The 21,495-nt window shown below is 37.2% G+C and overlaps 1 protein-coding gene across 2 annotated transcripts; it reads right to left on the bottom strand.

Moving 5' to 3' along the window:
* Positions 1-45: 45 nt before the first annotated feature.
* LOC125226590 (calcium homeostasis endoplasmic reticulum protein) lies at positions 46-17,024 on the bottom strand. Of its 2 annotated transcripts, XM_048130594.1 has the most exons (14): positions 16,759-17,024; positions 16,520-16,690; positions 16,133-16,419; positions 15,225-15,387; positions 13,986-14,133; positions 13,321-13,397; positions 12,951-13,149; positions 12,328-12,880; positions 11,644-11,777; positions 10,681-10,848; positions 9,420-9,520; positions 7,267-7,414; positions 944-1,116; positions 46-256 (listed from the first exon to the last, which is right to left on the bottom strand). In XM_048130594.1, the coding sequence occupies exons 1-14, from the start codon at positions 16,781-16,783 to the stop codon at positions 153-155; spliced, it is 2,451 nt and encodes an 816-aa protein (XP_047986551.1). In that variant the 5' UTR covers positions 16,784-17,024; the 3' UTR covers positions 46-152. The 2 variants fall into 2 exon arrangements, with proteins under 2 accessions (XP_047986551.1, XP_047986552.1); XM_048130595.1 differs by lacking the exon at positions 16,759-17,024 and having other exon boundaries at positions 16,133-16,333; positions 16,520-16,656.
* Positions 17,025-21,495: the final 4,471 nt, after the last annotated feature.

The raw sequence follows: 21,495 nt of genomic DNA, 5'->3' as shown, positions 1-21,495 counted from the left end.
TGGCCCTTGGGGAAATAAATAGACTAAATTAATCATACAACAAAATAAAATTCATAAAATTTATTTTAAAGATGATTTAGATAAAATAAATCATATCCCAACCACACAATCTCATTGTACACATAATATACATCTACTCGAGCCTACACTGATCATGAAGAGCGCTCCAGTGCTCTTTCTTTCATTCTTGTTATAAATGCTGCACCTTTGTTCTTTCTGAAGTTTTCGTATGGATCATTTAAATTAACACCAACACCTGAAAAAGAAAATATAAATCAGTATTCTGCTTATAAGATATTAGTCCGTAATGTTACTGAACTCGCGCTAAAAGAGCATTACAGAATCTTAATTGCGTTAATTAGTGAGGGTCTCGGCAGTCCATAATGTAATTTTTCTTAAATTGTTGGATACTACGGACTGGAAGCAACTAGAAAAAACAAAGTGGTCACAATCCGACACTCATGTGGGTTACATTTTAATAAAGGCGCTCTAAGTTGCTGCGACGTACAATTAATCTATAATACCATGCCTGACAACCGCCCCTGTTCCTGCCTGCCTTCTAGATCAGCCACTGTCATGGCAGACTAAGGGACCGGCACACTTAAGAGACGCATGTCCTGAGGTGCGGAACGGACGTCCGCGCCACGCCGCCTGAATGTAATTCAAAAAACGTCTCCTCAGTACATTTTGTACAGGCGGAGACGTCCGTTGCGCGCCCCGAGACACGAGACGCTTAAGTGGGAACGCTGCCTACTGCCTAAGAAAACTATTGAACTTCTTCCTTATAGCAATAAAATTGACATTGAAAACCCACCTTTGTACAGATACAACTTGCCATGCGCGTACCCGCTGCTGTTAGGTTTGGCAATGATCGGATGAGCCTTGGACTAAGAAAGAAAGACTAAATCCCCATAGCAATTAATTATAAAAATTGGTAATTGACCTTTGTACTGGTCCTGCTTGTCCCGCACGTGGCCGCCGCTGATGGGCTCGGCGATGCCCTGCCCCGCGGCGCCCAGCCCGCCCGCGCTCCAGCCCATCTTCTGCAGCAGCTGGTGGCCCTTGTTGCTCGCGTCCAGCCCGCTCGACGACGCCACGAACGTTGAACCCGCGCCACTGTCAAAATACATACTAATATTATAAAATGGGAAAGTATGTGTCTGTTTATTTGTCCGTCTTTCACGGCAAAACGGAGCGACGAATTGACGTTATTTTTTAAGTGGAGATAGTTGAAGGGATGGAGAGTGGCTACTTTTTGTCTCTTTCAAACCCCCGCTTCCCTAGAGTGGGGACGAGCCGCGGGCAAAAGATAATATTGTATAATTAGTAAAAAATAGGCCAACCTACCTCTATAAATATTAGATCACCTAGTGACGTATTAAATTTTTTACAAATAGTTTCTTATGCTCACTCAATCCACACACTTTTGAAAAGCCGAATTTTGATGAAAAACATAAGATTTAGACCGCTATTATATGTGTATAGTTTAGTAAAAGTGAAATGGGAATTTGTAAAATACAAAACGAACCACTAACGTGTCAGGTTTTTTTATAATAAATTTTTGTAAGTGCTCACTCAGTCCACACGTTTTGAGAAAGTTAAAAATGTAAATATCTTACGATTTGTAGCACCTAAGACACTCGAAAGTACTTCAACATTTAGTAAAAATTTTTACTAAATATCCACCATCTAATATTTTATATTCGTTGCCTGGTTTTAAAGATATTCAGACATAACTTTTCTCATACAAATGTATCAAGTAGGGTGACCACACTATGTCGGCTCCAGATTTTCCCCACCTTCCCATTGTCATATTGAGATTGGGGAGTATCGTTCGTTCAATTTTGATAATATTAAACTAATACCATATTAATTATCCATCTGCAAACTGTTTTTAGGTTATGTTCTTGGCCTAGTGATGATGTGTATTGTGTAATTTTTATCGACGTCAGGATAATAACCATATCGACATGCATGCATTAAAAAGGACATGAATGATAATTGGTAAGAAACAAAGAATATAATACTTCACTAGTAAGAAACCAGAACCTGGTAATCTAATCGCGCTAACAGATGAGCGTACCGGATTTGTAAGTGGGAGCGAGAAATAGTTATTCTTTTCTCGCTCCCACTTACAAATCCGGTAAAATATTATCAAAATTGAACGAAACTCCCCAATCTCAATATGACAATGGGAAGGTGGGGAAAATCAGGAGCCGACATAGTGTGGTCACCCTACTTGATACATTTGTATGAGAAAAGTTATGTCTGAATATCTTTAAAACCAGACAACGAATATAAAATATTAGATGGTGGATATTTAGTAAAAATTTTTACTAAATGTTGAAGTACTTTCGAGTGTCTTAGGTGCTACAAATCGTAAGATATTTACATTTTTAACTTTCTCAAAACGTGTGGACTGAGTGAGCACTTACAAAAATTTATTATAAAAAAACCTGACACGTTATTGGTTCGTTTTGTATTTTACAAATTCCCATTTCACTTTTACTAAACTATACACATATAATAGCGGTCTAAATCTTATGTTTTTCATCAAAATTCGGCTTTTCAAAAGTGTGTGGATTGAGTGAGCATAAGAAACTATTTGTAAAAAATTTAATACGTCACTAGGTGATCTAATATTTATAGAGGTAGGTTGGCCTATTTTTTACTAAATGTTAGTATATAAATATTATATGTTAAATGAATATATTCACTGTTTTCGTTGGTAGTTTGTGAGAACTGAGTGAGCACATGTTAATGGCTGTATCTTTTGATTTATCTTTTTACAAATTCAGAGATTCGTTTTACAATTGTTTTAGAACTTTTACTAAATGATCAGCATATTTTTTTTCATTTTCGGAAGGTGCTCACTCAATCCACACACACACGTATAATTCATATTGCTACTTTATTGTTACAAATGAATTGTACCAGTGCACATCGGGTTTACCTAAATAGTAGCAGGGAGCAATACTATGAAGCCATCAATTCCTGTTCAATATTAAAATTTCATTTATTCAGGCCCAAAAGACACTGACTGCCTCACTCCAAACATTTTTTAGCCATTACATTTTGACGACCGGTCTGGCCTAGCGCGTATTGACCCTGCCTGCTAAGCCGCGGTCCTGGGTTCAAATCCCGGTAAGGGCATTTATTTATGCGATGAGCACAGATATTTGTTCCTGAGTCATGGATGTTTTCTATGTATATATGTATTTGTATATTATATACATCGTTGTCTGAGTACCCACAACACAAGCCTTCTTGAGTTTACCGTGAGACTCAGGCAATCTGTGTAAGAAGTCCTATAATATTTATTTGTTTTATGACATATAGGCACTGGTCCCATCGCGAGCTAGTAAGCTATGAGCTATTGGCTATAAAAACGAACAAAAGATAAGCACGCACTCCCGTGCGAATAAAAGAGACACGGCGATTTTGATAGCTCACCGCTGGGCGAGTAACTATAAACATCGCCGTGTCTCTTTTATTTGCACGGGAGCGACTATCTTTTGTTCGTTTTTATAGCCGATAGCTCATAGCTTACTAGCTCGCGGTGGGACCAGTGCCTTAAGATCGCTTTTCCTCGGCACTGCAGATCCTTTACGATCTCATAGCGCTTAACGAAAAATTGTTATACCAAAAAAATATGGGCATCATGGCTCCGAATGAAATAAGCATAAGCTTGCAGTGCCCTTCACTCGGCTTCATAAAATTAAAAAATCATTCATGGGTAATTGTGTAAGATTTTATAACAAACTTCCTAATGCCATCACTGAACTGTCTTTTAATCGATTTAAACATTATGTAAAGCGTATACTGATCTCTAAAGCCTACTATAGCACACAAGACTACATGAATGATGAAACACCGTGGGATACAAGTATTGCTGAAAACCATTAATTATATAGCTTATTAATGATGATATTGATAATTCAATGTATTTTTATACAATTTTTTTGACATTTAGAATTTATTCTAGAAGTTTTTAGACTAGTATTTTTTTATACAATTTAGATTGATATCATTTTATTAAATCAATGTAGTTTTAAAACAATATTGTTTATTGCACCAATAAATTGCTCTGATATTTAGAATAAGATGAATATTGTACACTGTTGACAATTTAAAAGTGCTTATTGTAAGCCTATTTGAATAAAGAATATTTTGATTGATTGATTGATTGAATATCAGAGAGTGTGCGGAATTAACACTCACAATTCGCAACCAAGAACCCGTCTGGTGGACTGACGTTTTCTGGCGTAGTGCGCTATTTTCTGTCTGGTAGTGATTAAATGATGATGATGAGCAAGTTTCAGTAATACTGGGGACGCTATTGCTATGTCTTGTATGGGAACCCTACATTTTATGATTAAGCACTGAGACTTGGCACAGTTGTTCATTGTTGTGGCCCTGAGTAGATAAAGATCGGGAGGCATCGAGAGCCCCCCTTAATTTAGGAGGGAGGAGGGGGGGAAGGCTGGCGCCTCCGCGCTTCCTTTGAAACCATATTTCTCTAAAACTATACAAAATAGGGCATGCGATATATCATTTTCGGATAAATGAAGGACGAGGAATTCATTTTTGGAACAAAAAAATGTATTTTAGAACAAAAATACAAAATAAAATGGGAAAATCTAAAAACGAGATTTTTTTTATACATATTATTGCACATTTTATGAAAACTGTAATGGTTTTTTTAAATAAAAAATATTATTTAATAGCTACATTTATCTAGTTTTAGAAAATGTATAATTTGTTATAGAAATATATTATAGGACGAGTGATAAAAAATAATTTACATCTCCCGATAGGGTGATTTGAATGCTCATTTCAATAAGTTTTGTCAATGATTTCAGGTATAATCACTATTTTTAACACACGAAAGCCGTAATCATTGTAGTTTATGGCTATTTTAGTGCTTAATGTACTTAAAATAAAAAAATTCAAAAAAAATTAAATGTGATAACTTTTTTTATAACATTATCCTATTTTGTTCTTTCTATATACAATATATATCTAAAAGCAATAAATATTAATGAAAAGCCACATTTATGTAGTTAATAAAAATATATAGTTTGTTATATAAATATATTACGAAACGCGAGATAAAAAATAATGAAAGTGACGTGGCAGGGCGATCTTGATGTACGGTACGGTTCAGCTTGTATGATTCGATGAGGTGAGGTAAAGGTACTCAAAGCTCTCAAAAAGTGTAGTTATTTAGAGTACTTAAAATTAAACAACATACTCCTATATAGTCTGAATTTAACTATTTATATCACATGAAATGATCGATTAATATGATAGGTCAGATATATACATCTGATCCTAATACATCTTGTGAAATAGTAGTTATCTCTATGATTTGCATAATTTATGGATAATTCTTTTGACATATTTATTATTCCATATCTGCGTCCTGTACTTTGGTTAACGAGTGCCGAAAATAGTTATTAACCAAAAAAGACCGCCAAATTAACAGCATTTCACCGACAAAAGCTACCTTACACCATTTTTGTAAGGGTTATAGGTATATCAAGGTGTCCATGTATGGGGTCAACTAAACCCAATTCAAAATTTGCCATTATTTGCTACTTGTGGCTGGACGAAAGTCTGTAACAATTGGGATTTGGGAGCCTACTTACCCGCAACGTTGCCTGTTGCTGCAGAAACATGCCTCGAAATTGTCGGATGCAGGTGTAAAAAACAGTGCAGCGTAAGGTGCAACCGTAAAAAAAGACTTTTTAAATTAAATGTTCGGAGCTGATGTGCTTATGCAGTGGACGTTGTGATATATACATAATTAAATTCAGACTATTCATGTTGTTTTATTTGAATAACTCAAAATAGCTACACTTTTTGAGAGCCTTGAGTACTAGTCCCGATACACATGTTTTCGTCTAGTCAGACCATTTTTTGAGGTTCTCCTTTGTACAAAAGCAATGTCTTAGTTCAAAAATCATTAATGTTTAATGCTAATACGAATCTAGTTTATTTTTTATGGCAATAACTAACTATTATTGATACTGAAAGGAAGAATATGACGATTTTTATTTTATCTTTTATGGATGGGTAAAACCGATTTAAGGGGGCCCAAAGGAAGTAACTAAGTTCTGCTAGTAAACTAAAAAATCTTCAAGCCTATGCATGCAGAACGGCTTTAGGAGAGGAGAACGTGATTAAGACAATTTTTTTTACAATATAAGTCACATGCAATTTTATTTTACAATCAAAATAAACTATATTATAGGACTTTTACAATTTTCTGTACTGGGTCGTGATATACCTACATGTGTAAACGTTATTAGAATAAATATATTTCTGTATTACTAGACGAACTCCACTGCATAGCGGGTAGAGAGTACCTTTACCTCACCTCATCGAATAATGCAAGCTGACCCGTACATTAAAATTTTCATTTACATTATTTTTTATCTCGCGTTTCGTAATATATTTATATAACAAACTATATATTTTTATAAACTGCATAAATGTGGCTTCTAATTGATATTTATTGCTTTTAGATATATATTGTGTAGAAAGAACAAAATAGGGTAATGTTAAAAAAATTATCACATTTTTAATATTTTTTAAAATTTTTGTATTTGTTTTTAATTTTAAGAACATTAATCACTAAAATAGCCATAAACTACAATGATTACGGCTTTCGTGTGTTAAAAATAGTGATTATACCTGAAATCATTGCAAAACTTATTGAAATAAGCATTCAAATCACCCTATCGGGCGATGTAAATTATTTTTTATCACACGTCCTATAATATTTTTCTATAACAAATTATACATTTTCTAAAACTAGATAAATGTAGCTATTAAATAATATTTTTTATTTTAAAATAACTATTACGGTTTTTATAAAAAGTGCAATAATATATATAAAAAAAAATCTCGTTTTAAGATTTTCCCATTTTTTTTTGTATTTTTGTTCTAAAGTACATTTTTTTTGTTCCAAAAATGAATTCCTCATCTTTCATTTATCCGGAAAAGATATATCGCATGCCCTATTTTGTATAGTTTTAGAGAAATATGGTTTCAAAGGAAGCGCGGCGGCGCCAGCCTTCCCCCCCTCTTCCCTCCTAAATTAAGGGGGGCTCTCGATGCCTCCCGATCTTTATCTACTCAGGGCCACCCAAGGAACGACCTGTGCCAAGTCTCAGTGCTTAATCATAAAATGCAGGGTGTTGTGCAATAGCGTCCCAGCTATAAGTAATAGAGGACTTCAAACTGTAGAAGTGTACTCACAGGAAACTAGGTGGCGTCGGCGAGCGACTCCGCTCGACGCGGCGCGTGCGCGGCGACTCGCGATGCTCGCGGCGGTCTCGCGAGCGCGAGCGCGACCGCGAGCGGCTGCGCGATCTCGACCGAGAGCGGGACCGCGATCTTCTGCGACCTAAACAAAACAAATTATATATTTTTAATGGGTTATCCTCATCTGGCAGAATACTTTTGGTCAGAAACACACTTCGCATAACATGTTTCGCAGAAACACTTTCGGTCGAATGGTCACTTTGTAGAAAACTTAGTTGGCATTATTACTACCACGTATACGACACATTTGGCAGAATATTGTTTTACAGAACATTATTTTGGTCACAGAACTTAATTTAGATAGAAGAAACAAATTCATATATTTGTATAGGGGCCGAGCGTGTCAAATTTTGTACTGAAGTTGATTCTTGCCTGTGATTTTAAATATGTCTCAGGCTCTTGATTGTTCATAATTTTTGTGTTGTTGCAATTGAATATCACGTAACGAGGCATTTTTTATGTTTTGGTTGACTTCAACTTACAAAAATTGACGCCCGAAAGCTGCAAGCTGCGAGTAAAGACGGACAACTCAGTGGATTTCACTGAGTTCATTTGACACGCTAAGTAGATACGTTTGCTTGATCTATGGTATATATGACATCTGTGATTTTGGTCGACTTTGATTTAGCATATTTTTATGTACCATAATAATCGTATATCATACTATTACAACAGCAGAATTATGACACGCTATCGAAAAGGAAATACAGCCCCAAAGGCCCCGTTAGGTACGACCACGAGCGAAGCGAGGAGGAGTGTTAGGTATCTTGCATCCCCAAAATATCCGACTCGCTATCAAAAAGCAAATTGCAACTTTATGCCGCCTAAATATTATGTACAAATATTATATGCGAAAGTACTATTCGACTAGAAGACTATTTTGCTCATCAACATTATACTAAAGTACGATTCGGTATTATAAAAATCTGCGAAATGATTTATGCCAAAGCATATTCTGCGTAAGGTGTTTCTGCCAAGAACTATTATACAAATCAAATATATGCGAAAAAGGTTTCTGCGAGATAATAGTGAACCATTTTTAGGGTTCCGTAGTCAACTAGGAACCCTTATAGTTTCGCCATGTCTGTCTGTCCGTCCGTCCGCGGATAATCTCAGTAACCGTTAGCACTAGAAAGCTGAAATTTGGTACCAATATGTATATCAATCACGCCAACAAAGTGCAAAAATAAAAAATGGAAAAAAATGTTTTATTAGGGTACCCCCCCCCCCCCTACATGTAAAGTGGGGGCTGATATTTTTTTCATTCCAACCAAAAATTTAAGAATGAATGAATAAGGGTTTACTAATATCGTTTTTTGATAATATTAATATTTTCGGAAATAATCGCTCCTAAAGGAAAAAAAAGTGCGTCCCCCCCTCTCTAACTTTTGAACCATATGTTTAAAAAATATGAAAAAAATCACAAAAGTAGAACTTTATGACTTTCTAGGAAAATTGTTTTGAACTTGATAGGTTCAGTAGTTTTTGAGAAAAATACGGAAAACTACGGAACCCTACACTGAGCGTGGCCCGACACGCTCTTGGCCGGTTTTTTTAATATTAAGGAAAGCGAATTAAATTTGTAATCCCAGAAGCGTATGGTTAACCGTTCACGATGTGTAGCATGTCATAGATGTCCCTCTCTGTTACAATATGGAAGAGCGATAGAGATTATAACTACGTCACCCTACGCCACCATTGGTCACTTGTCTACGCCCTGACAATGTTAACATTACATTTTTGAGCAGGTGCAGGCCTAACTGATCAGCAGAATGACGCTCTTATTCTGTAAACACACGGTTTTTTCTATTGTTTGACGATTCCACGCCCGTATGTCCTACTATCGCTTAGAATCTGTCTCGCGGATGAATAACTCCCACTCGTTAGTATATGACTGGGCAGTAATGAAATAAAAAACCATTTCTATCCAACCAAAGGAGACGATCGCCCTGGGCCACAAAATGTTTTATCATACTACGCTGCAATGGCACAACACCGTCACTTTGTACAAAGTCATACAATACTCGTAGTCTATTTAATAGTCAGGTTTTCAGCACTGAATGTGTTAAAGTGAAATAGATAATTACTGTCTCGTTCTCTCCTCCACGCTGTGGAGCGTCGTCTCGGCGAGGGTGACCGCGATTTTGACTTCACTGGCGATGGTTTCTCTGGAGTTCTACTCTTTGACCTGCCAAGAGTTTAAAGATTAATAAATGATGCAAATTAGTTTTAAGAGGATATCATAATCATAATGAAATAGAAGAGCTGTTAAAGCGGAAAAAAATCAAGCTGTAAATTATATTTCGTTATTTCAGCAGTAGTGTTTTAATTCATGTTCACCCATTCTATCGTTGGGCGGATAGTGGCTGTAGACGTCCGTGAGCTAGGCGTCGGCGAAAGCTAGTGCGATATCGCACAAGACCGAGCAAAGTGGCGTGATTCTTGTGTAGAAGGCCAAAACTAATTTTTCATCACATTTGCTGTTTAAAGGTATCATTACGTCTACGTGTACTGAAGCATAATGTACTATTTTATTCCCAAGGGAATAATGGATTTAGTTTTAAAAATTAATACAATCCGTACAATACTTCAGGCAAAGGATGTTTCAATCTGCCAAGGATTTTTATTGCACAACAAAAATTTGACTATTAAGCTATAAAATATATTATACGGTATGAAAAATGCATTTTATTTATGTTTTACAATTATTTCAGTGTGTTTTGCATTTATTTCGTAAAATTTGACTCAGATAAATTGTTATAATTTACAATCAGACAATTACTCTCTACTCACGCTTGACCGCGGGCGTACGCGAGGCACCCACCGTTGCCTAGCAACGGAGAGTACAACATAAAAATAAGTACAATTTTAGTTCAATTATTATGATTTATATGCTTTTATGAACGTTGCATTTAATTTATATGCAGTATTTTCGTGTTCGTTTTCGTTCAAAAAGTGTTTGTTACCAAAAACAATGGATTTAATATGAATAATCTGATGTAGATCAAGATACACTACTGGTCGCAAGTCGCAACGCCGCCGGTTGAAGGTTTTTGCCTTATGACTGAAACTGTATTTTTCTCTCAAATGTGATGAAAAACATTGTGTGTAACTCGGGGAGTATGAATATTACTAACTCGAGTCTTTAAATCGCTCCGGCAAGCCGTCGCGATTTAACTTACTCTCGTTAGTAATATTCAACTTCCTCCCCTTGTTGCACAATGTACTATTGGGTTTTCGGGCCGGCCAAGTAAGTTTATTCATTTACGAGTCGGAATCGTTCATACACAGTTTAGCTAGAGCCAAAATATACCTAGTAGTATGTACATAAATATTAAATAGTTGTACCTGTATCTTCTGCCGGGTGGTGAGGGTTGTTTCTGCAGATCCTTTGGTATGGGTGACGGCGTTCTTGACTTATGTCGTCTGCCCTCTGCAATTTCTTCCTCTTTCTTTTTTCTAGCCGCGTTCTTCGCTTTGTAATATTCATAAAGACCTAATTTCTCCCAACCCTCACTGAAAAATTAAAATAAAATTACATATTAAAACAGCAATAAAAACACACAATGATAATAACTTGGTTATACTATTATAGAATTGAATAAATAGTGGATAAATGAAAATGATATTATATTTGATAAGAAGTCATCATAAATCACACATAATTATGTGGATTATATTTGCTATGCACTGTGAAAATAGTACTGTGAAATGGAAGTAGGTATTTAATTCTGCTATCGTAACAGCCTATGAGTGTAACGATATAAAATTTTAGATCCGTTAGATCTGAAAGCCGTATTCACAATACAGTTAGCTGCAATAATTACTCTTCGAAGACTACAATAACATGTGACACGCTGTTATAGTTCTACAAATAAGATTTTGTCAATTTTTTGCGGTCCTCAATGTGTAACATATTGGTCACAATACTCGAGCCGTTTGAAAAATGCTATAGCCTGTTCTTGCTAGGTGCCGTCAGTCTCTGATAGCACTGGTATCATGTTAAGTTAGCGTCTAAGCACATTGCGTAATTTAACGCTCGCTTTGCACGTATCAGATTCAACTTGTAGACCTTTTCACCTTCCAGAGCAGGCAGGCAAGTATGGCCGTCCCTATCGCACTTACAAATAGTGCGATAGGGACGGCATGATGTTTTATCATTTATCGCGCGACCGTGCTTGCAAGCCAGAGCTTCTTCACGCGCGTTTTTATCTATCTATACACCGTAAAATGACACGCAGAGCAGAGCAGCGTGCGTCTGTGTCGCGACACTACTTCGTGGAATGAAACACTGAACGCAGCGGGTCTCACTTGTCTCGGGGCCGCTCGTGGTTGGGCGAGGCGTAGAAGGCGTCGACGGCGGCCAGCAGGCGGTCGTTGGGCGGCGCGGGCGGCGGCAGGCGGATGGTGGCGGGGTCCAGCGGCCGGTACTGGTCTTCTTCCAGCTGCGATAACGATCATGGTACAGGGCGCGGCAAACTTTTAGACCATTAGGCGCGGTGGTGGGGGCAACTTCACATACGAGTAGAAAAACTACTAAGAAAAATCGCTTATGCGCAGGTAAGGCCACACGTTCTAAAAGTTTGTCGCGCACTACAAACATCTTTATTCATTAAGGTGTCCGCTTGCAACCGACGCGGACGCGTGGGCGAATTATACATACAGTAAGGGAATCACACCGGAATGGCAGCGGCAGCGGCATGTAGAGATAATTTCAAACATTATCTACATATTTAAAAAGACCAGTATCACTTGACTAACTTAAACAGGTCGCGTCGCGCGGAAGGCTGGTCTTTTTAAATATGTAGCTAAAGTTTAAGATTATTTCACACTGCTGTTCTCCACGGCAGCTACCGGACATCTTTAAAATTTACAAGCTTTAACTTGAAAATTTAACAATGGTCGTTTTAAGTTTTAATCAATTTCATGTCACTCAGATGGATTATTTCAGTAAAGTCTTTACGTACAACAAATTTGAAAAATAACAACACTTACCATAATGAGTGGGACCATTAACCCAGCCGGTAATTCAAAATAGGGTACAGAAGGCATCAACTCTTCGTTGTTGACTTCAGGGAATGGAGGGAAGCCGGGCGGCGGCTTGGTGAGATCTGGAAGACCATTCTGGAATGCGAGCGGCGGCTCGGGCTCGAAGCCCGGCGGCGGCTGCGAGAAGTTTATATTTGGCAAATTTGATAAGTCTACATCCTCAGCCTCAGAATTATTCTGATTCTTCATCTGGTCGAATATCTGACTATCGTAGCTGTTCTCGTTCCCACTTAAGCTATTATTGGAAGCATAATTATCTCCACTCTCGCTACCGTACAACTGCTGAGTTGTCGTGTTGAAATTTTTATCATAATTCGAAGAGTTAAAGCTTTGATCATTGAAATTGTTTTGGAAATTATTCTGTATGTTATTCTGTTGATTATCATTGTTTTGTTCGTGGTTGTTATGCTGTTGTAATTCCAATGCGTGTTTCTGCATTTCGAGTTGCTGTATCTGTTGCATAGAATGCGCCACGAACGCTTGGTGCTGTGTTTGGTAGCTGAAAATAGAAACGTTAGTCAATAACTATAGCTTGAGAAGGCTTAGTATAATAAAATACGAGTACATACTTCTCGAATGTGGATTTGGTTTGCTGCGTGAGATGGGCGATGGCGCCCGAGTGTTGCGCCACCAGATTGTTCTGGTATTCCTGGTAGCTGCTGGTGGGGCTCTTCATCTTCTCAATGACCGCCGTCTCGAAATAGTTAGACTTGGACTCCCACAGTCGGAGCAGCTTATTTAACTTAGCCTCCTGCTCCTCCGTCACCGCTGAAACAGCAAATGATTAAACCGATGTCGTATGGGCCAGCATTTCTAAGCAAGTTACCTGACTGTCGCAAACCACATGTGATGCTCTAAAGATGCGTTTATACAAGATGAGAATGCACAATCGAACAAAAAGAGACCTATATCTCGAGGGCATTATTATAAATATGTTACCTATACTGGCATTGCAAAACATTGGTACCACCACATTTTCCAAATTTTTCTTGAGATCTTCTGCGTTTTTGCGTGCACTGTAATTAGGAATAAAGTATCATAGACACCGAATGTATATAGACAACAGGGGAAACAACAAAAACGGTCATGGCTTCCAATATAAAGTAAAACTGACCCAAACAATAAAAAATAAAGACATGTACTACCAGTTGACAACCAGTTATTGAAGTTTTATAAACATTAAGATACTTTTCTCATAACATGAAGAATATTTTGAATATCATGAACAAGTATTTTAATCAATCATGAGTGACCAATAAGAAAATTAGTAGTACTATAAACTTGGGTATAACAATATTACAGTTTCAAATTTTTTTTAACTTTTACAATTTAATATATCTAAATATTAGAAAAAAAATATTTTAATAACTCTGGGACACAATAACAAAAGACATGCTTTGGAAAATTTTGGTGTCATAATTAGCTAGTTACTGAGGTTTGTCAGTAGTAAAAAATAAAAAGATATCTTAATTTTTTTAATGAAATTGGTAATTAAAATGATTCCTATCAGAAATGTGTCAGGGTGTAAATTGAAGAGCGAAGTATTAGTGACAAGATGAGAATGAGTACAAATAGCAGGGGGCTGAAGTAGAGTGTATACTAACCAATGGTGCAGCACATCATTGACCAGGTAAATGATGTGGAGTTTCTGCGTGAATGCAGCCCCAGGTTGAGTGACTTTGCGCAACAGGTGCTGCGATATGACTTTCCCCGCGTCATGACTTGTGGCATGTTGTAAAATCCAGCCCTTGCCTACAAACAAAGGAGCAAATATAAAAAACTTCACTAACAGAACTACCCTCCTGCTTGTGTCAATTAGAAAAGGCTCTCATGGTTGAGTCATGTGAGTATTTATGTAAAGAAAATCTTTAAAATATATTAATTAAATTTAACAGTTATCATTGCTTTACTAGTTTTAGGTTAGTTTAAGAAATATGTTGTTTTCAGTCCCAAGGGCAGCATAGTATAATTTTACAAACATGTACAGTAAACAGTTAAGGTAAACTACCAAAGTAAACAGAAGTAAAACAGTGAATTTTTAAGTAACATATAGCTGTAATGTGTATTTTGGCTTTCCCTTACTTAGCACCAATTAGATAGTGGCACTGGCAGTCAAAATGCCTTTGCATCACCATTTTGGCTATCACTATCTCGACGACAACAACGTATAGGGTGCAAACTAGAGATGGGCCGAATATGGACTTTTCCGAATACGAATATTCGGCCGAACATTCGGTTCAGCTCTTACCGAACCGAACATTCGGCCGAATATTCGGTTACGCCATATTTTCAAAGCGGATGTTCAGTAAAACTATTAAATGATTGATAAATGATCATGGTTACATATGTTACTACAACTATGTTCTTATGATTTAGTGGATAACTAAAACTTAGTTAAAACAACTCTGAACTCTTCTCAACTCTTAAGCTACGGTTTTTTTAAACATATTTTGATGTATTAATTAACTCTTTTTAGTAGTTCCTTAGAAAACTACTAAAATGGGAGCTTATTATCCAATGGAATACGTAAGATCTTCATTAGTTATTTACTTTGTTTATTCGGTAAATATTCAGCAATGCTACTGAATTATTCGGCCGAATACGAACATTGAAAATCTTGCCGAATTGCCGAATACCGAATATTTACCGAATATTCGGCCCATCTCTAGTGCAAACTGCAATAATTGTTTTTTTTTTTAAATTGAACCTTACCCACCAACGTACAAAGTGCTATCTGCTACAAAAAAAAATCGCAGATTTCGCCTTGTACATTGTTGTCGTTGATCTCTTTCATGCTATGATACTCATTGCACCACCACCACACCTCAGCAAAGATAACTCACCGGCAGATATGCTATCTTTAGTACAAGTGTCAATGATTGGCTGCAGAATGCTGTCTAGCTCTGTCAGACTAATGTTGTGTTCATTGGCTAGAGACTGAATCGTCTCCACCTGAGCTTTGCTAACCAGCTCGTTTATTTTAGCTTGTTGCTGCTGAATCAATACCTGAAAATTTAAAACTTTTTTTAACTCACTGAAAAGTATACATTTATATTTTAATGTAACTTATTGTAGCAATGTTCCTACATCCTTTTATGAGGACAAAGCCTCAAATTGATGCCTGTAAAAATAATATTTCATTGTAAGTACAGTGTAAATTATATTTAGGCATGCCTGCATAGAGACAAGGGTTTGTAACAGTAATCTGTAACTACATGTATAGTCTAATTGGACATAGTCTAGCGAAAAGGCCTCATCCTCCTAAATATATAAATGTATTGGATGATTTTTAATTAAAAAAAAAATCAAATTCTTGTGGTTTAAATCCTATTCTCTAAATTATGTCCAACTATTTAGTTTAGCCAGGTCTAAACAGAACATGGCACATCTCATGGCAATGTGATTGCATGGCAAATGTACAATGTAGATTAAATCATGACATGCCTCGCCCTGTGTGGGGCCAACTATTTGTCAAATTTTCCATTTCAACATCTAATGTTAAAATAAAGATGACTTGTCAGAGGTATTTTAGCACAGTCTGTTCCTTGAAAATATTATATAGGAATTTAATGGAAGTAGTAATTTCATCTTTCCAGTATAGAATCTAAATTTACAACAATAGAGAAATAAGACAATCTCAGGTAAGACCGATAATAGAAACTCTTGTCTAAACAAAAATAACCTCAATGCAGGAACAAAAAATAATTTTAACATAGTATAAGAGATACAAATAGTGGTTACGACATCTCACCTTATGTTGGGCATTGAGATTGCTCTCAGACTGGGTGATCTGCTCTTTAAGCATGTTGATCTGCTGCGCCAGAGCGTCGGTGTCAGGTCGCGGCGCGGGGTGCGCGGGAGCCGGCGCGGCGTTGGCCGCGAGCCACTGCTGCAGCGCCGGCGCCGCCGCCATGGACGCCGCGAGACCCAGCTGCGCGGCCGTGGCACCGCCCTGTTGGGGCAGTACATATTGCCTGTTCTGAGCCATAAAGGCCCCGGTGGGAGCGGCCGTCTGGCCCCCAGCAGATTGCTTTAGAACTATAAACAGCGGGGAGGCACTTGAGTCGGTTATACCAAGCAGCGATATCGCGCCATAGCGCATATTTACATTCTTCCATCCACATTTGGTTATGCTTACTTGCTTGCTCGGTCGTCACTTTGTATTGGTAGTAGTTGAAGTATTCGCCGCCGTACAGGAAACTGAACTTAGGGTTGTTTTTCTGTTTGTTTTTTGTCATCTTCTCGAATTCGGGTCCATTTCTTGCGACAAACTGCGCCAGTTTGTCTATAATGTTGCGCAGGTCTTGATCTAAAACAACGAATGCGTTAATACTAGCACAATGTGCACAAACAGTAAAGAAAGATTTTAGTACAAACCTTGAGGTGGTTGCGGTAGTTCCATTGTAGTTACGTTTTATTGAGGTTATGGGCTCTAGAGAAGTCTTCTTTTTTAGATATGGAGGTGGCGGCGTCCCAACATTCCCACAGTCATTTTAACACAATAATGAGCACAGTTAACTTTAATTTATATGTCCTTTTATACAAAACTGCACTGTTTACATACACAAGTTCACTTATGCGTATTAATTTCTGCTAACAACGAAATATTCATGAAAAAACTCCACGTTCGACATACCGCAATGTCAGCCATGTTCAGTGTTGCCAGATGGGTTTGACGTTCCGTTACGCACACTTCTTAAAAATAGTACGCCAGTTCAAGTTTGGGTACACGAAAATGACAAAAATCAAAATGTATAGTCTACCAAGAAATACATAACTCATGATAAAAAAAAACAATATCTTTTCATACAGAGATTGCAAAGAAAGTAATACAGCCATTTGTGTTTGTTTTTAGTAAAAGGTACCACTTAATCGATAAGGTTAGTTTATAGACGAATCTTTATGGCATTAGCGCCTTGTCGGCAACCGGAAAAACGGTACTACGCGGACGTTTAGCTAAAGCTAGGAACATACTACACGGACGTCCGTCGTAAATCGACCGCGGACGGGAATCTGGACAATGAAATTACATATAACCGTGCAAACTATCGGTCGACGGACGTGGACGTGGCCTTGAGCGCATGCATGGACGTCCGATCGAAATCTGGCTCGCTGGATGTTTTGTTCCGTGCACACTGATCGGTCGCGGTCGCGGTCGATTTACGACGGACGTCCGCGTAGTATGTTCCTAGCTTCAGGCTCCTCTACATATTCGCGCAAAATGGGCCAACAAACGGGACGCAGCTTTTTTTAGAGGAGGACGCAGCAGTTAGAGGGAGTTCGCAATACTGATATCTCGCTCTGTTGTATAGCTGCGTCCCGTATGTTGGCCTGTGCTGGGCTAATATGAAGAGGGGCACGTACGTTTTACTAGAACAAACACATATTATATTAGAGACAGGTCAGTAATTTATTAGATAATACTTATAAAACACATTGCCCATGGCACATACATGTTCTACTTAAAAATACTTTTCATTCAATCCTTCATTCAATTTTGTACGCTTAAATTATGGAGATTAGAAATAAAAGGAGCGAAAGCTTTAAGTATCAGAAGTGCACATATAAAAGAAAAGATAGGTGGCGCTGCAATCGCAGGTGCATAAGGGTTTGACAATCTCTTTGCCTTCTCGGTAGTGACCCCGCCTATGGAGCAAGAGGACCCGGGTTCAAATCCTTATGAGACCTTTTTTATTTTTTTCTACTAATATTTTCTTGAATTATTTTATTTTTTTAATGTCCAAAAATATTTTGTTTTGTTACAACTTTTCGAAATTTCATTCGCATGACTTACAACATTACCGAAGAATCCTAAGATGGGGCAAACAATGTAAAAGGTCTTAAGTTAACATTTGTATGAATAAAACAATAAATAAATACAAATAAAATACACAAAAAGAAAATTAATGTATAAAAAAAACTAAAAATTGGTTGTCTGTAAAGTCGGTTTACGGACGGTAGTTTAACGTGATAACGTCAAACATTACAGTAGTATAAACAGGGGCGGTCAGAGTATAGCAAAAGGGGCCCGATTCTGGGACTTTTTTCACGTTTTTTTGTTCTTATTTGAAAGAATGCATTAAAATAAGCATATTTCATAAATTAAAGTTTTTTAAAAACCTACTAATTTAGGAGTTAGAGTGGTGCAAAGTTGCAAAATTTTCCCGTAGCATTACTAAGGCGCCAGAGACAGAAAGCGATATCGACGGAGCCCCGCTTATGCGGGGCTCCTATTCTGTGCAGTTTGGCCTTCGGCCGTTTTAAGATACCTAACGAACCTAACCTATACCTATATAAAAGTCGTCATTTTGTATCCTAGACCGTTTGCGAGACACGCGTTAATTTTATTAAAGTGCTAGTGCCATTTACTAATCTTAGAACCCTAATATCTCAGTAAATATTAATGGAAAAGAAAAAGTTTATATTAGAGATGGGCCGAATATGGACTTTGCCGAATACGAATATTCGGCCGAACATTCGGTTCAGCTCTTACCGAACCGAACATTCGGCCGAATATTCGGTTACGCCATATTTTTAAAGCGAATGTTAAGATTAAAACTATGAAATGATTGATAATTGTTATACCTACTACAACTATGTTCTTATGATTTAGTGCATAACTAAAACATAGTTAAAACAACTCTGAACTCTTCTCAACTCTTAAAGTTAAACTACGGTTTTTTTAACTTTTCTACAAAACAAATTGTATTTATATTTTGACGCATTTTTAGTAGTTCCTTTGAGAGCTAATAAAATAGGAGCTTATTATGCAATGGAATACGTAAGATCTTCATTAGTTATTTACTTTGTTTATTCGGTAAATATTCGGCAATGTAACCGAACTATTCGGCCGAATACGAACATTGAAAATCTTGCCGAATATGCCGAATACCGAATATTTACCGAATATTCGGCCCATCTCTAGTTTATATAACAAAACATCCTTATTTAAACGTGTTCTATATGATTTATCACTATTAACATAGGTTATCATCATCCTCCTTGCGTTATCCCGGCGTTTGCCGCGGCTCATGGGAGCCTGGGGTCCGCTGCGACAACTAATCCCAAGATTTGGCATAGGCACTAGTTTTACGAAAGCGACTGCCATCTGACCTTCCAACCCGAAGGGTAACTAGGCCTTATTGGAATTAGTCCGGTTTCCTCACGATGTTTTCCTTCACCGAAAAGCGACTGGCAAATATCAAATGACATTTCGCACATAAGTTACTTCATTCTATAAAAGATGCTTATTTTAATGCAATCTTTCATGTTTTTAAATTACAAACACTCAAAAATAATAAATGGAAATTTTTAACAAAAATTTCTAATGAAATAAAACTATGGAAACGGATTAAATCGCGTATAATGAATTTAAAATACATCCCGACGTTTCGAACTCTTTACAGCGTTCGTGGTCAACGGGTGACTGAGGAAAAATTAAAATGTGCAAAAGCTACCCACTTACAAGAAATATTAACGAACCATGACCACAAATAATATAGATTTCTAAGGCAGGTTCACACACTATTAATAAAGCTAGTTATACAATATTCAAAAAATTTTACCATTACTCTGTTAAAAAATAATTAACCAATTAATCTACACAAAATTGACAAAGAAACAAACTGCAAATGTCCAACACCATACAACACAAATGCTTCACAGCCTTCGTCGTGCTTGTTCCATTATCAGATGTACTACTGGATCCCAAGCCGGTGGTAAAGTAAAGCCATCCTCTCTATTAAAGTTTGGATATATTCGCTAAGGAGAAGCGATATATACCCAGAATGTTGCGAGAGGCCATTGAGATCAAGAAATATCCAAACTTTAATAGAGAGGATGGCTTTACTTTACCACCGGCTTGGGATCCAGTAGTACATCTGATAATGGAACAAGCACGACGAAGGCTGTGAGGCATTTGTGTTGTATGGTGTTGGACATTTGCAGTTTGTTTCTTTGTCAATTTTGTGTAGATTAATTGGTTAATTATTTTTTAACAGAGTAATGGTAAAATTTTTTGAATATTGTATAACTAGCTTTATTAATAGTGTGTGAACCTGCCTTAGAAATCTATATTATTTGTGGTCATGGTTCGTCCCCACAGACAGTCTTAAAAATTCATAATCTTAAAAAAAACTTGTATGCAATCTGACAGTTCAAACTGACACTGACAAGACACTGACAGATCTGAACTGTCAGATTGCATACAAGTTTTTTTTAAGATTATGAATTTTTAAGACTGTCTGTGGGGAGCCTATGTGGGTAGCTTTTGCACATTTTAATTTTTCCTCAGTCACCCGTTGACCACGAACGCTGTAAAGAGTTCGAAACGTCGGGATGTATTTTAAATTCATTATACGCGATTTAATCCGTTTCCATAGTTTTATTTCATGAGTAACTATCGCGGTAACCGAAGACAATATTAAAAATTTTCTAAGTCCTAAAATCGGGCCCCTTTTGCTTATACCCCAACCGTCCATACACAAACCACTTGCTCTTGCTTGGTGGCCTTGAGGAACGGGACAATGACGTCATCTTTTTCGTGCATGCAGCCCGTAGTAACGAGTTATTAGACGTTATCACGTCAAAAGATCGCTGTCAGAATCGAACCCGAGAACATCTGCGTACGAAGCCAGCGCACTACCACGGGACTACGTCTTGACTTGCTCAGTCTGACGAAATTAGCCTAGAGAAAAGAACGTCTAATGTCATCTCACATCGCTGATCATTGAGCGAGACATGCGCTCCAAGCGGAGAGATTTGTAACTGCAATTATAAGGCCTCAGCCGGTCATTTTTGCGACTGTTCTACTTCGATAGACTTTCCTCCTTATCTCTAGTCTCCCTGGCTTAAATCATTCAATTGAATGAACATTCATTCACTCGTTCTATAAAGCCATTTAAGAAATGATTAAAACCGTAGTTCAAAACATTTCTCAAAACATAAAAAATCTCTAATTCAACATAATTTTACGGCATTTTGTTATGTTTTACTGTAACTAAGTAAATATTAACAAATATTACATATTTTAATTTTTCTGTTGTAGTGAAAATTATTTTTACACCAACAACACTAGCGAACCCGTATTGATCGCACCGACCAATGATTCTCGAG

Source organism: Leguminivora glycinivorella, chromosome 5, assembly GCF_023078275.1.
Source record: "Leguminivora glycinivorella isolate SPB_JAAS2020 chromosome 5, LegGlyc_1.1, whole genome shotgun sequence".
Taxonomy (NCBI): Eukaryota; Metazoa; Arthropoda; class Insecta; order Lepidoptera; family Tortricidae; genus Leguminivora; species Leguminivora glycinivorella.
This window is presented reverse-complemented; position numbering and strand designations above follow the sequence as displayed.

Excerpts from the sequence above, each read along its gene's own strand:
- LOC125226590 (XM_048130594.1), bottom strand. The coding sequence starts at position 16,783 with ATGGAACTACCGCAACCACCTCAAG. Across the intron at positions 9,521-10,680 it reads CCACCCGGCAGAAGATACAG|GTCAAAGAGTAGAACTCCAG; the intron begins GTACAACTATTT and ends AACTCTTGGCAG. Across the intron at positions 257-943 it reads CAAGCAGGACCAGTACAAAG|GTGTTGGTGTTAATTTAAAT; the intron begins GTCAATTACCAA and ends TTTCTTTTTCAG.